Source organism: Nyctibius grandis, chromosome 5 (assembly GCF_013368605.1).
Source record: "Nyctibius grandis isolate bNycGra1 chromosome 5, bNycGra1.pri, whole genome shotgun sequence".
NCBI classification, from domain to species: Eukaryota; Metazoa; Chordata; class Aves; order Nyctibiiformes; family Nyctibiidae; genus Nyctibius; species Nyctibius grandis.
The window spans coordinates 18,448,241-18,463,648 of NC_090662.1; the positions used below are offsets into that span (position 1 = coordinate 18,448,241).

Genomic DNA, 15,408 nt, shown 5'->3' on the forward strand with positions numbered 1-15,408 from the left:
TGGCCCAGCAATACCTCACTAATGCAAGACTTGCTCCTGGGTCCATCTTCTGTAGGAGAGAGACTTGAATTACTTTTAGTAAATCCAAAATTGAGACTGCCACCCTTTCCTTACTTTGCCTCAGTATATATATATATATATATATGTACAATATACTTTGCCATTTATTAAATGAATGGATCTTGTCAAAAACGCTCCTACGGATTTCAGGTTCCCTTTCCACAATCCTAAGAGCACCGGTGTCCTTCTCCCCAGCACCACAGAAAGAAGTTAACGCCTTTGCAAGCCTTGCAGATTAGTTTGAAGATGAGAAGACAAGATATGCTAAAAATGCTGGACCTAATAAATCCTTGTAATTTAATAGCAATAGCTGCCTACCCCAGCAGTCTGCTGACCACCCTGACAGGAACTGGTATGTTGTCTTCTGCACTGCCTCCAAGTTCAGAGAGCACAATGACCAGGGACACAGTGGCAGGCTCATGGGGAGGAGGTGTATTTGGATGAGAAGTTTGGTTTGTAGTCAACAACAGACACTAAAATTATCCCACCTGGTGCAGTCCAGAATTGTTGCTGCTTTCACTGGCAAAGATAAAATCACCCGGTGATTCCTCTTGGAAAAGTGGAAGACATGCAGGATCTTTCATGTCTTTTCCTACATGAAAAAACTGGGATGCAAGTTTATTTTAATTTAAAGCCTGTACAACATGACATTTTCCTTTATCTCTTCCATCCATATGTGGCTTCTATGTGAATAGCAACGTAAGAAAAACAACATCAAAATTAAAAAGAAAGCAATAGTATTTTTGGCCTTCAGAAATTTCATCAAACACTTCATCACAGAAGTGACTGAGCGAAGACAGACTCAGCTTGTCATTTTGGATGCAGGCAAAGGGAAAGGTAAATGAAAGATGAAGAATGAAGGTGTTGGGTCACTATCTGTAATAACACATCTAATTCTGTTGTTATTCCATCTCCAGGTTGATCTGGGGAATTTGTTGAGCTGTGAATTTCTGTACACATATAAAGCTCATGCTTCAGTGAACAGTGCTGATTGCTCATCAGAGGCCTGTGAGTGAAGGCAGCTACTGCAGAAATTCAGTTCTTCTTCCGTAATGAGCTTGTCTAAAAGAAAGAAGAAAAAGGATTAAAGTCAGTAATAAATTGTCTGTGTTTTATTTTCCATTATAATCTTTCTTTGCAAACATTTTAGATTTCCCCCATATGACTTCAGTACCAAGGACTATATATATATTTTCTTCATTTAAACATAACACCAGATGAATTCACTTTGTTACAGACATAGAATAATGAAGGGAACAAACAAAAACCCACTGAATGGTTATTTATTGCCTGTGATGTTTCAATGAGGAAAGCCTTCCTGTTACCAAATTAACCATCATCTTCCCCCTGTTTATTTGACAAACAGATGAACAAGTCAGCGAGACTAGAAGAATTTGCTATTGCATCTTCTCCCTAGTAATGAAACAATGTGGAATAACTTCATTGCAAGCCAGTGAACACAGCAGTGACGAGCGCTGTGCTTGCAGGGGGTCTACTAGCTGCAGCACTACTGTTAATGTGAAATGTGTCTGGCTCTCTTACCAGGAGGGAGATTCAGCACAGTAAAAAGGGAGTTTTAAACAAATGGGCCATTTAGAAACCATTCACGCAAATGGGATGAGTCTTAGAGTGTGTTTTAGAGCAGGGGCAAGGATGAGAGTTTGATAGGAACTGTGTTCTGTCCATCTGCTATCCTGTTCAAGACTATTAATTATTTCTCCTTATTGGAATGTGTATTAAGGACAGCTGAATCCTGTTAGCTCTGCAGTGATGGCTTTCTATTTACTTGTGAGCCAGCCCTTAGAGCAAGTGAGGGTCTGTCTTAGTACATTCACAGTAAACAATCCTTTAAAATAAAATCAAACTCTGCAGGTTTTAGCATAATTTCTTTAAAATCCTGCCCGTGTAATCTCTGCTGACTATTACTGCATTTTCCACAAGGTGGCCGGCTGCATCTCTTCCCAGCAGCTCCCCAGCTGCACAGCCTGTGCTGGGGAACCCGCTTAGATCCCTTCGCAGTTTGACCAGTAGTGGTAGTAAATTCTGTTTTCACCATCTCAAAAGCACTTCTATTTTTGTTTTTCATTAGGTCTTAACTGTGGCCTTGTAGTAAAAACACTCAGCTCTATAAAATACATCTCGTTAAGGTAATACTTTCTATCTTGTGTATCACTTAAGTGCTTGCCTTAGTCTTGTTTATATCTCCAAGGGTACCATCAGCAAAGGTCAGGGTCCCAAAGCCCGGCTGCTCTTCAGAATTGCATTTCTCCTTACACTGCAAAGTCAAGTAGGGTTTTGTTTTTTTTTCGATTGCTCACAGAAGCCATTAAAAAGTCGATGTTTGCCAGTTCTTACCACAGGTATAGTCTGTTTTTAATTAAGCCTCTAAGCTACTGCAGATTGTTTATTTTCTACAGCCAAGTAGAAATTAGGTTTTTCATCCCAAGGGAAAAACAAGTTCTTCAACATTTGTTGTTTTGTCCTGATGCAGGCTGGAATATTCACATGAGCGCACATAAAAATCTGAACAAATTGTTCAAAAAACACCATCTAATTTGGAAACATCTAGATGTTTTTGCTTCAAGCTGCAATCTATAGCACGTACCTGTCCCTGAAGCTGCAGTTTGTGGGGGTATGAGTTTACGTCCTCTTTGCTCACATTTTCCCCTGTGGCATTAGTCTTCAGACTTTGCTACCTCATAGCCAAAAATCCTGGGGAAGGAAAACCAATTAGGCAACAACTTACTTTGCTTTCTCTCATTTACCTCTGTGGGTCCTTGACAGCCTCCTGAGAACATATGAAGGGCTGAGGGCCCAAGGAACCCCTCTTTGGTGGAACTACATCTCCCATTGTGTATCCACAGTCATGCTGAATCAAAAAATCCTTTTGATAGAAAGCTCCTGATGAGCTTTATAAACTTGTTTGTAATGGCACCAAATTCCCCACTTGAAAAAGGAGACTTGTGCAAGCCACCACTTCTCTATGTGATGAATTTACCTGTGCCACATTTTCTCAATTACCTTCAGAAGCTGTGTTGACTCCCAGGTTGCTCTCACATTAGACAGGGCCCAAATAATACTTTTTAGATTTGGTGGGATTTATGTCTAATCAGGCACCGTGAAATGACTAAAGAGATTTATTGGTGCAATCACACAGGAAGCAAACATTAGATTAACATTCTTCATGGCTAAAGTCAAAGCAAGTTTCTTTTCCTTTCCTTCGTTTGTTTTAATGCCCCGGTCTGCCAAGGCCATGGAGCATCCACCACATGTTTACCTGCTAACGCTCGTTTCAGATCCAGAAACAAAATTAAAAATGCAGAGAGAAGGATTGATGTGATTCACAGTTTCTAAAAGTGTAGAAAAAGCACAAACCAAGGAGAATTTAAAATCTGGGCAACATGAGGAGGAGCTCCTGAAGGAACTTGGTGTGATGCAGTACAGTAAGGTTGTCACTGGGATAGCGTCATAGCCTGTAAATACTGTCGTGTCAGCAGATGTATAAGGTCAAGGGTTCTTCAGAGACTATAGGAGAAGAAACTAAGCATGAGAACAGGTAGGTTAGATACTGTGACAACCTAACAGTATGAATAACAGACTAGGCCATGGTGAAACAGGGAGCTGAGACACCAGTAGTGAAGGTATCTGGGAACACGGTAGATGAAACTTTGGAAGAAATTGCATATCAAACAGTCTTGTAAAGATATCAGTGTTCAGAAAAGGCAAAGAGGTCTCTTTTTGCCCAATTTCACGTGTTCGTGGAAAAGCCACACCCATTCTTCTCCTGCCACTTCAAAAGCAAACTTATTTTCTACGGTTCGACTGTGATTTCAGCATTCACCATGTTACATACTCTTTTCAGTATTTTTAAATAGACTTAGATAAGCAGTTTTCCATTTAGAGCTGTAGGCCAAGCAATATCTAAGCTTGTTTGTATCTCAGTACTTCCACTCAGGACAATCTGGGACCAGACTAGAATTAAGAGCATTGTTTAGATGTACATGGGCCCATGAGGGTGGAAGAGCTGCTGGTGGATCCAACCATAGGATCAGACTCTACCTTTTGTTTAAAAAAAGCCAGACGGACAAGCAACCTCCCTCCTACCCCAAGGAATCCCAAACCTGAAGCCGTTTCTTTTTTGTGTCTGTTTTATACTTTAAGGTGTAGAGAGAGGTAATTAAAAAAAAATCCAGTAATAAGTTGTGTTTTCTGCTGAGGATTAAAAAAACTAAAGTTTTCTCCCCAGGGTTCAGGTCTCTTTTGCAGATTCTCTGCAAAGTCCTGTCTGAGATATTTGTGCTTTTGGTGTTTTGCTTTAGATGAAGGTGGAAGTCTTCAGTACAGTTCTTGTTATTAGAACGGATCTGCATTTCCCTGCCATTGCTGTTTAAGGCATTTGAAGGATGTAAAACCATCTGGAACTGGAATCAATTAAAACCCAAAGTGAATCAGATTAAACCTCTTTGAATCACTACTCTGAAAGAAACACAAATTAGAAACAACAATAAAAGGGAAAAGAATTTTTTTAAAGGTTCAGTTGAAATTCTCTAAGCCATGGAGATTAAATGAGGCAAAGATTTTTAATTAACATGATTTTTAAAGCAAAATATAACACTGTAGCACAAAAATCGTATACTGGATCATTGCATTCAGCAGTTGCTTGTGGCCTCCTGCAGCTGTGGGAAAGAAACTAAGCAGAGAGCATTCAGCAGCAGAGCGGCACGGCTGCTCAGGTGCACACAGCGGTGCGGGTATTCACATCATGCAGGTGAGAGCTGTGGAGGTTTTTTTTCTCCTGCTCAAGGAGAAAGAGAAGTCTGGGGGAAGTGATGACACAAAAACTGATGACACAAAACTGGGAGGAGTGGCTGACACACCAGAAGGCTGCGCAGCCATTCAGAGAGACCTAGACAGGCTGGAGAGTTGAGCGGGGAGAAATTTAATGAAATATAACAAGGGCAAGTGTAGAGTCCTGCATCTGGGCAAGAACAACCCCATGTATGAGTACAAGTTGGGGACAAACCTGTTGGAGAGCAGCGGAGGGGAAGGGACCTGGGGGTCCTAGTGGACAACAGGATGACCATGAGCCAGCAGTGTGCCCTTGTGGCCAAGAAGGCCAATGGCATCCTGGGGTGTATTAGAAGGGGTGTGGTCAGCAGGTCAAGAGAGGTTCTCCTCCCCCTCTACTCTGCCCTGGTGAGGCCGCATCTGGAATATTGTGTCCAGTTCTGGGCCCCTCAGTTCAAGAAGGACAGGGAACTGCTAGAGAGAGTCCAGCACAGAGCCACGAAGATGATTAAGGGAGTGTAACATCTCCCTTATGAGGAGAGGCTGAGGGAGCTGGGTCTCTTTAGCTTGGAGAAGAGGAGACTGAGGGGTGACCTCATTAATGTTTATAAATATGTAAAGGGCAAGTGTCATGAGGATGGAGCCAGGCTCTTCTCAGTGACATCCCTTGACAGGACAAGGGGCAATGGGTGCAAGCTGGAACACAGGAGGTTCCACATAAATATGAGGAAAAACTTCTTTACGGTGAGGGTAACCAAACACTGGAACAGGCTGCCCAGAGAGGTTGTGGAGTCTCCTTCTCTGGAGACATTCAAAACCTGCCTGGACGTGTTCCTGTGTGATATGGTCTAGGCAATCCTGCTCCAGCAGGGGGATTGGACTAGATGCTCTTTCGAGGTCCCTTCCAATCCCTAACATTCTGTGATTCTGTGATTCTGTGAAGTGTATGTGTAGGGTGGATTCGTTGTAAGGGGAGATGAAGGCTTTGATGCTCATGAGGAGCTGCGCCTGATGGGCCGTGTGCTTCTGGAGATGGGGTGACCTCTGGGGTGCTGTGCCCAGCAAGGACCAGATGATCAGGAAAACTGGATCAGGATAGCTGAAGGGCTTCACGTATGCCAGCCTTCCTGGTTAAATATAGCTGTAGGTGCACGAATCCCCTATATTTCTAGTCTGAGGCCAACCTTACCTGGGATATGTGGAGTAGCTGAACTGCATGTGCTCCAAATTTTACATGGGAATTTACTGTTGTACCAGGAAGGGTTTTCTGGGCCAGGTTTTCCCTTTTTTGGACTCTCAGTCTCCCAGTTCACTTCTGTCTCACCTGGACACACACCTTCTTCCAGTATCCATAAAACCTTTGTTTTGCCCTTTATTAGTCAGCTCCATGGTCTGGAATACAGATACCAGAGCAGTGGATGCATTAAATAGGTAAAGATTATATGTTCATCTAACACGTGCTTAGCGTAAATCTGAGTTATCGATCACAGTAGGATTATTCTGATGCTTAAGCATGTGCTTGAACTTTTTAGTACATTGGAAGTTAAATTATGTGATATTTATGAATGCTATTATGAATTGCTGTGTCATTAGAGGTTCATTATCTTAATAGCAAGTGAAAAGCGGTTAGCTCATGAACATAATTAAACTTTCTGGCTATGATTTTGCCTAGGGTTGGTGTACAATATTTTGCTGCATCTACGTAATATTTTGTTTCAGGACAAATCTATATTGTACCACACAACCACAAATTGCTGAGGCTGCAAGAACCTCTAGAGACTGTCTAGTCCATCCCCTACTCAGAGCAGGGTCAGTCACAGAAGGTTGCTCAGGACCATGTCCAGTCATGTTTTGAATATCTCTAAGGATGAAGACCTGACAACTTCTCTGGGCAGCCTGTTCCAGTGTTTAACCTCCAACACACACTCACACACACACACACACACAAAAAGGGGTTAAAAGTGCTGTATACTACAAGTTCTGTCTTCCTTAAATCACCATACAATAGCAAAATAGATATCAGTTTAAATACACAAATATACATTTCTCCTTAAGTAAATTTTCACCACAATGTATTATATCGTTGAATAAGGAAAATGTTACTTGCTGGTAAACTCCGAAAGTACAAAGAAGATGGCTGGATACATAAAGCTATTTAGGTATCTCATACCCACCCAAACCAAGGAGTACGTACAGAGCTTCAAAAACATGGTCTGAATGACCTGCCCAGGATGAGGGTTGAGCCTGACTCCCCAGCCCACAGCCCTAAACTTCTCGTTTTACCTGGTCCATCTTCTGCCTGTCTCCTCATGAGATATGAAGTAAGAGTTTTGGCCTTTCTGAAGCCCCAGATGGTTAATTCCTCACAGAATTAAGACATTCAGACTTAGTAAAATGTGGGAGTACCAGAGGGGTTTTGCTACATGGACTGTTCATTATAAACCCCACTTGACATTTCATGAAAATATGAAAAATTGGGATCTTTTAAAATTGAAATATTTACTATTTAACTTTCTTAGACATTGTATAAACCTGTGCAGATCTTACGAAGTATGACTTTTGTCCAAGAAGAAAAAAAAGGAAATCATCCTGGTAAGACGGATGCTTTTCAAGTACAGAGATTTATATTGCAGGGAAGCAGAAGTAGCACACACTCTGAATACTTGCAGGCTACAGAATGCAAAAGCAAATTCTATGCAAGGAATTTAAAAAAAAAAACCAACCAAGAGATTAACATCTTAAAACCAAAGCAAACCATTATTTAAAGTACTCATCATGAAACCTCTTCTCTTTGACACCTGTAAAACAGCAGCTGAAATCAGCCCCCTTCAATGCTGGGCAGACAGAGCCCTACCCGCAGGGCTTGAAAATCCGAGTCCCATCAGTATGAAGCTGTCAGCACACTCAGATACTCATTTCAAAACACTGCTACAGCAGAGCGATGCTCTGGGTTATTGCTGTAAAATACCTGTAGCGCTTCTTCTGCAAATGAGGTCAGAGAATGCGTTAGGAACCGAATATTCTTGCTTTAGGTTAGCTCTCAATAGCGGGTGGTGGAGTCATATCTGGCAGAAGCACTGGATGGCAGTAAATGCACAAAGAAACCGAGGCAGACAAAGGCAATTAAATAAAGCAAGGCAGAGAGAAACTGAAAACTTCAACTGCTTCAATGATCAGTTCTTTACAAATGGCTATTATATAATATAATAAGTAACTGTAGTTTTACTTATTCATTAGAGAGTTTTGTGCATGACTACAATCCATCTGCTTTAAATGACTTGAGAGTGAAATTAGCTGTCTCAGATGTTGTGGGAGTTGCTGAATATCAGGAAGGAGTAAAAACCTTTCTGTTTTCAGGAATATTGCAAAGCAGATGAACTAAAGATTTTTATTCTTTGAAAATTTAAATAACTGGATATATTTTCTATTTGCTGAGGTTTTGCAGATTGATTGCTTTTTTGTATGCATAGGCAAATGAGTGCAGAGCAGTATTTCTGTCGAACTTGATATTGCTTTTTCTTTGAGATGCAGTTTGACTGATAAAAGTAACAGAATTGCCAAAGTTGACACCATAAGGCATTTCATTTCATAACGCGTGACATTCTGTTAAAAAAAATAACCATTTCTGTACGTAAGGCCATATAAACCCCTATCAAAAGGCTTAGAAAGAGGCTAATGGACAGATCTCAGGAAGTAATTTTGTATGAGAAACCAGTCTCCCAGTGTAATGTATTCACTGGGATTTCACAAAGTGCCTTCTCATGGTCCTGTTCTGGTCAACGTCCTCTGCAGCCGGAGTGCAAATACGACCTAGGAGACCTGGCTGCAAAAAGCAGGGGGGCAGGCGGTAAAGGGCAGCTCTTCAGAGCTATCTGATGGCAGAGCAGTCTGCGCTTCCTTGAATAATGCACCTTTCAACGTTGGGCTGAATTGCTGGAGATGGCACTGCGTACGCTGGAATATTTTTATGCAGGTACCAGGACTGTATTTCAGCAAGCAACAGCCAAGAAATGCTTTCACGGTGGATAGCTGACTGCTGATGGGCTCCCAGTCTGGCCAAGTGGCTAAAGTGCTAAAGCAATCCTTGGCTGCATGGGAAGAAAATACTGATGAGAGGCAGGAAGAGAAATTATCACTCTGTGAGGCATTAGCAAGAGCATTACTGGAACAAACTGACCACTTCTTGGATCCCCAGTTTAAAGAGTATGCTGATAAATTGGAAAGGATTCAGAAAAGTACTGCAAGAATGATTTGAAGTCTGGAAAAGCTTAGAGAGTGCCAAGAGCTCAATATAATTTATCCAGAAGAAGCTTTAAGTGCCTTCGTCATGGCCTCTAAGTCCCTACCCAGGGACAAGGTTTCTGAAGTTTCTGAGTCTCTGTAACGTAGCAGAGAAAGGTTGGAGCTGAAGATCTAGGCTGGAGGACAATGACTTTTTCAAAGTCTTTGTACGTTATCCATCAGGATCTGAGGCTCAGCCATGCACGGACAGCCATGATGGAAAAAAATGAGCATTCTGTGGATGAGTTTCTCCTCCAGTACAGCAGTGGGTATCTAGATGAGCAACTTAAGTCAACAGTTGTTTTAGATTTGTTCAGGCATAAATAAGAGCAGATTTTTGCCTGCCCTTCACCAGACAAACTGCAATGTTCCTAATTTTTCACAGCAATATTAAAACAGAGAGAACTATGTTGCCATAAAATAAATTGTATAGTGCTCAGAAACAACATGCTGTAGACAACAAGGTCCTTAGGATAAACAGAAATTTTTGTTGCAAACACAACGGAGTTCTTTTTATATAAAGGAAACCAGAGATATATCAGATAAAAGCCTTGGTATATAGCTAGATAACAGACCATATTCAATAAGTTTTCTAAACATCTTGTTCTGTCTGTCAGATCTAATGATGACTGGTGACTAGACACTTTGGTGAAATGCTGTTTTGCTATTTATTTCTCATTTATTCTCCTGTGAAATCTTAAAACATTTCCAATTTGATTTAAGGAAGTTTCCCGAAGTCAATTGAACGTGCTACAGAAAACAGTTCACTTTCATGGTCAATATGCAGTCTATAAAGAACAATAAGGTGAAAGTAATTTCATTTTGATGATGCTAACCTTGTATGTTTATGCTCTGCTTGGATTTTAATCCCCCTGTCACTTGCTCTGAAACGTGTTTTATGTTGAATCCTTTTGTCACATACAAATCTTCACTGAGATAGAATACAAGGATGCACCTAAACTTTGCTCAGATGAAGGCCAACTTAATCAGCGGCCCGGGAGGTGTGAAATGGAAGAGCCCGCAGACATGGGTGGTGGTGGAGTGCTGTGTGACAGGACTTGTGCTTTCAGCCCTCCTTGTCCCACGCTCACAAAGATGGCTGTCCTATTTAAGTCTTCCCTTAGCCGCATTTGAAAATGGTACCAGGGAATTTAAATGTTTTTGGCAAAGAGAATGGGATGGTAAATCACTGTCTACCTCAAGCATTGAAGTCCCTCAAGCCAGTAAGGCTACTTTTACACTGACAGCATTGACCTTCTAGACCACCTTCAAATCCAAACCCGTCCTAGGGACTGCAAATGTGTAGGTCTGGTCACCAGTCTCCAGAATATATGCCTGCAAACCCCAGTTGTTATTACAGCTGTCTGTGGAAAGGAGAAGCTGCCATTCAAGCAGACAGCAAAGGGTTTGTGTTTAGCCTGATAAAACATGGACTGAGAGGTGATATGTTCACTGCAAATATCATATTCAGGGAATAGTCCTCAGGAAGATTTGATCTGAAGGACAACTTAGGTGTGGGTTATAAACTGGTCTTGGATAAACATAGGCTGGAAATTACCAGAATGATTCCAACCTGTTAGAATAAGATCTGTGAGTAGTGTCATAGCTGAGGAAATGTAATTATCTGAATAACTTTAAGGTGGGCTTGGATCAGTTTGTGAAGGCATACTACCTGACTGTTGAGACGGCAATGGCTGATCTTCACGAGCAGGGAAGCCTCTGCAGCCTCATGCTTCTTGCTGGCATGATCTGCTTGTCTACATTGATCCCTGCCATCCCAAATGTCTCGTGCTGAATAGAGCCCTGGTGCTTTTCTGTTCTATCCCTCCCACGTTGTGTTTATTCACAACGATGATAAGAAATCTTCAGTCTGTGGTTTCCAGACATTGTGGGGAGAGTTAAAAATAAACCCCAATAACCAAGCAATAGTTTTACAATGAATTTCAGGCCTGCAGTACTTGTCCGATTGTTTGTTGCCAGACTAACTTTTTTGTTTCTAACATCATTAAGTATTATATTTCCATGATTTAACACTGAGAAATTTCTATGTGTGGACAAGCCAGCTCTGTGTTTTACTGATACATATGTACATGGAATTTTAATGCAGATTGCCTTTGGTGGGCCATTTGTCCAATCAAGAATACGTAAAATGCTTCATTTTCTGTGGAGTCTGAAGAGCAGTGACAGACAAGCGTTTGTCCTGTCACCACGCGATTTAACAGTGTGACATCTTCCATCTGCAACTGAACAGATGAAACATGGACAGACTCGTGCAGCCGGGGGAGCCTGGGGAGCAGGAGGCAGTGGCTTGGGAAAGCTGCTGTGATCTGAGGGTCAGAAAAGGCTGGTAGAGCTTCAGACATGCTGCTCTGAGAGGACCAAAGGACACTGAGCCTCAAAGATCTCTGGGCTGGGGTTTCTTTACTCATCCTATACAGAAATGCAGCACACTGGGGTATGTTACTAATTCCCCTTTTCACTCCCTCCACGTCTACTCCTAAATAAAAGAAAGTAATTTCATAATGACATTCACAAGGTCCTCAGGTCTTTGCAAATAAATCAAAGACTCTGTAGCCTTTCCTGGTGCTGGCGGTGGCCTGTTCATGGCAGTGCTGGTGTGTTGGTAGACCCCTGGTCTTGGGGACCTTGTCCTGGGTGGCAGGCAGGGCTATGGGGCTGGAGGATGCTGGCAGCAGACGGTCCTTTCCCCAGCCATCCCTCTGGGGAAGCAGAGAGCCCATTTTCCCTGGGCAGTCACATTAGCTTCCTGCTGAACCAGAAACCCTCAGTGGCTTCTTGCAGGGATGCTTCTGTCTTATTTCTGTAGAGGTGACCATCTTTGCCTCCACATCTTCCTCCCAAGCATCACACTCACGTGCTTTCCTGCCTAACTGCTCCTTGCGCATTCAAGTGAGGGTTGTTGCAAGGCTGACTGCACCTCCACACTGATAGACCAAGGTTTTTTCTGCAGGTGCACAATACACATTGTTTTTAGTATTTCTGAGGTTGTCCAGTCCTAAGAGAGTTTAAAAGACCTTCATCTGAGGAGAGAGCTTCTTCAGCTAGAAGTAGCTGAAACCACCTGCCAAGTCACCTTCCTGTGTCTCTCTCCCCTTTCTCCTGGTTTCAAGTTCAGTTTAATTTCTGAGTTTCAGGTGGGGGATGTAAAAAGAGAAAACCTTGGCATCAAATACTTATCTGGCTTGAATAATGTTTTCCTTGCATTTTCTGGCAGTTAATGGAAGGCTGACACATAAAAAACGATTCTCATTTTTGTTAACTCCTCATGTTAAATTCTTCTGCAAATCCAAAATCCGATGGCCTTATCCTTCTGGATGCTGAGAGTCCACTCTCACTCCCCAGGGCAACTGAAGCTTCCCAGTACCTTGCAGGGGGAGCACTTATGGCCACACTGCCATGGAAATGATCGTTATCACAGAAAAGCTGGAGCTGAGGGATCAGGCAGACAGGTACCTTGCTACCTCTGAATAGTTTTTAAGCTATGGCAGGCTGTTTACTGTTAGGGTGCCTATTGGGTTTAGTACTGAAGGAATTAACAGTGGCAGCCCTCCATGGCTGTGACAGGGGGCTGGAAAATACACTTTTTAGCACAACAGTGCCTTGCCCCCTGAGCAGCATTTCGAGATCTATCATATTCCTGTTTTACGTTCACATCCTTGCCTCAACAATACACAACACTTCCATCTTCATGGAAATCTTGGTGTTGTGCCGTGTCAGTGCATGAGGACGAAATGCAGAAGATGCATTTTTTCCCTGTAAAGAACAGGCCGAGATCCTCCCGCAGCTGCCAGGGGCTCCCCGCTGCTATTTGCTGATTCAGTACTACAGCTCAGCTTAAAATGTTTTTAAACATCAGCGACAATTGGGCTCTACAGCCTTTCGCTGTCTCAAAACACCTTTAAGGAATCTGACCTTGCAGCAGATTCCAGGTCCGTGTGGATGTCACGGTTTAAAGCTGGGCCGGCTATTAAACCTGTGGCAGACGCTCTCTGTTAACCCTCTCCTCCCCCCACCCTAAGGGAAAGGGGAGAGAGACTTATGGGTTGGAAAGTTAAAACAGTTTTAATAAACTATAGTAATGAAAAAGAGTATAATAAGAATAATAGAAATAATCAAATATATACAAAACCAAGATTGAGAGCTTGGAAATCCTCCTCAGGCAAAGTTGCTCCCCCCAGCACAGGCAGAGGGGAAAAGGCAGTAGCTCCCCCTGCCATCACACCTGCAGGCTTTTAACTGGAGAATTGGCAAAGCTGGTACCAATCAGTGGGAGACAGGAGAGACCGTCCCTCCTGGGCCCCACCTCCAGGAGGCAGTGGGTTAGTGATAAATAGGAAAGTGAGAATGAAGTGTATGGGATGGAATACCTTGTTGGTCAATCTTGGGTCACCTGCCCTGTCTGCTTCTCCCTGCAGGTGTGACCCCCTTTCGGCTCTTCACTTGTAAGCAGTGAGGAATTTAGCAGTGACTTTGGTTTCTCTAAGACTAATTGGCCTGGTTTGGGCCAAATCAGGACAGTGGAAGACCTGCAGGCAGGCACAAAACCCACTGCACCATGAGTGCCCCTCTCCCAGCAGGGAGAGTACATGGCTGCTGAAAGTATGAATGAAGAAGGGCTCTGAGAACATTCCTTGCTCCTCACGTAGAAAAGAGCAACTGGGTTACTCTTTTTCCCCTATGTACAGGGTTTTTTTAATGTATCTGTACTGTGCATTCATTAAAAAAAAAAACAAAACCTGGAGGTCTGTTTTATTAACATGGCACTAACTGACTGTTTCCTTTTTTACCAGCAGGAGGTAGAGAAACAGCTCTTCAGGCAGCCCATCTTGAGAAGCTGGGAAGATGTCCTTGCCTGGAGAGAGCCCTTTCCCTGCACCACCCAGCACTGGGTCCCTGGAAGCGCTCTCACTCGGAGGCTGCTCCCACCAGCTTAGTGTTGGTCACTGTCCCGGGAGGCACCTGGGGAGGCAAGGTGGTGAGAAGAAACCTAGTGCAGGTCAAGCACACGAGGACAAGTGGTGGGGAGGCCAGTGTGAGAGCTGGCAGCCATCGAAGGCTGGTGGGATGTGCTGGTGAGCTTGGTCACGTCCCTTCTCCTTTCAGGAGAACATGGAGAACGACAGTAATGTCCTTTTGTGGGAGTGCTTTGAAATCTACAGATGAAAAGCCACTACATAAAGGCTAAGTACTATTATTTCTACTTCTATTCACACAGTATATGCTTGAAACACTCTCCTGTGTCTGCTTTTATTTTTAACACAAATAGAAAGAAAAAAGTACATTTAAGAGGACGGCCAGCCTATGGTGAGAGCTATCTTATGTGAAATTATGGTTGTTTGAATGAGGCGATGTTTTCCTGGCACGTGCTCAAGATCCTACTGGCATCAGCCACAGTTTGTTCCCATCTGACAACTGCTTGCTTCCGTCCCCAGGGCAGCCTGCCCCTGTGTCCCCAGCAGGCTGGGGAGGAGACAGCTCTTTTCCCTTTCATTAAGCTATTGGTGTGACAAGGTATTTCTGTTAAAGTGTAGTTTGTGACAAGTAAGACTGAGTAAGACATTGGACCTGCCATAGAGGCTAGTTATATCAGAGTAAAGTTGATTGATAGGCCAAGGCCAACTGTATGAGGTTCAACAAGGCCAAGTGTTGGGTCCTGCACTTGGGTCACAACAACCCCATGCAATGCCACAGATTTGGGGAAGAGTGGCTGGAAAGATGCCTGGTGGAAAAGGACCTGGGGGTGTTGATCAATGGCTGGATGAACATGAGCCAACAGTGTGCCCAGGTGGCCAAGAAGGCCAACAGCATCCTGTCTTGTATCAGAAATAGTGTGGCCAGCAGGACTAGGAAAGTGATGGTCCCCCTGCACTCGGCACTGGTGAGGCTGCACCTCAAACACTGTGTTCAGTTTTGGGCCCCTCACTACAAGAAAGACATTGAGGTGCTGGAGAGAGTCCAAAGAAGGGCAACGAAGCTGGGGGAAGGGTATAGAGGATAAGTCCTATGAGGAGCTGCTGAAGGAACTGGGGTTGTTCAGTCTGGAGAAAAGGAAGCTCAAGGGAGACCTTATCACTCTCTACAGCTACCTGAAAGGAGGCTGAAGTGAGGTGGGTGTTGGTTTCTTCTCCCAAGTAACAAATGATAGGATGAGAGGAAACAGCCTCAAGTTGTGCCAGGGGAGGTTTAGATTGGATATCAGGAAAAATTTCTTCATGGAAATGGTTATCAAGCATTGGAACAGGCTGCCCAGGGAAGTGG

The 15,408-nt window shown here is 43.2% G+C and overlaps 1 protein-coding gene across 3 annotated transcripts in view; it reads left to right on the plus strand.

The window, feature by feature from the left end:
• GRAMD4 (GRAM domain containing 4) overlaps positions 1-14,419 on the plus strand; it is a 119,769-nt gene extending 105,350 nt beyond the window's left edge. For 2 of the 3 annotated variants that reach the window (XM_068401629.1, XM_068401630.1), the window contains one exon: positions 13,941-14,419. In XM_068401629.1, coding sequence (XP_068257730.1) covers positions 13,941-14,084 — 144 coding nt within the window. In that variant the 3' untranslated portion in view covers positions 14,085-14,419. The remainder of the gene's footprint in view (positions 1-13,940) is intronic. The other variant, XM_068401632.1, reaches the window with a different exon arrangement.
• The last annotated feature ends 989 nt before the right edge of the window (positions 14,420-15,408 follow it).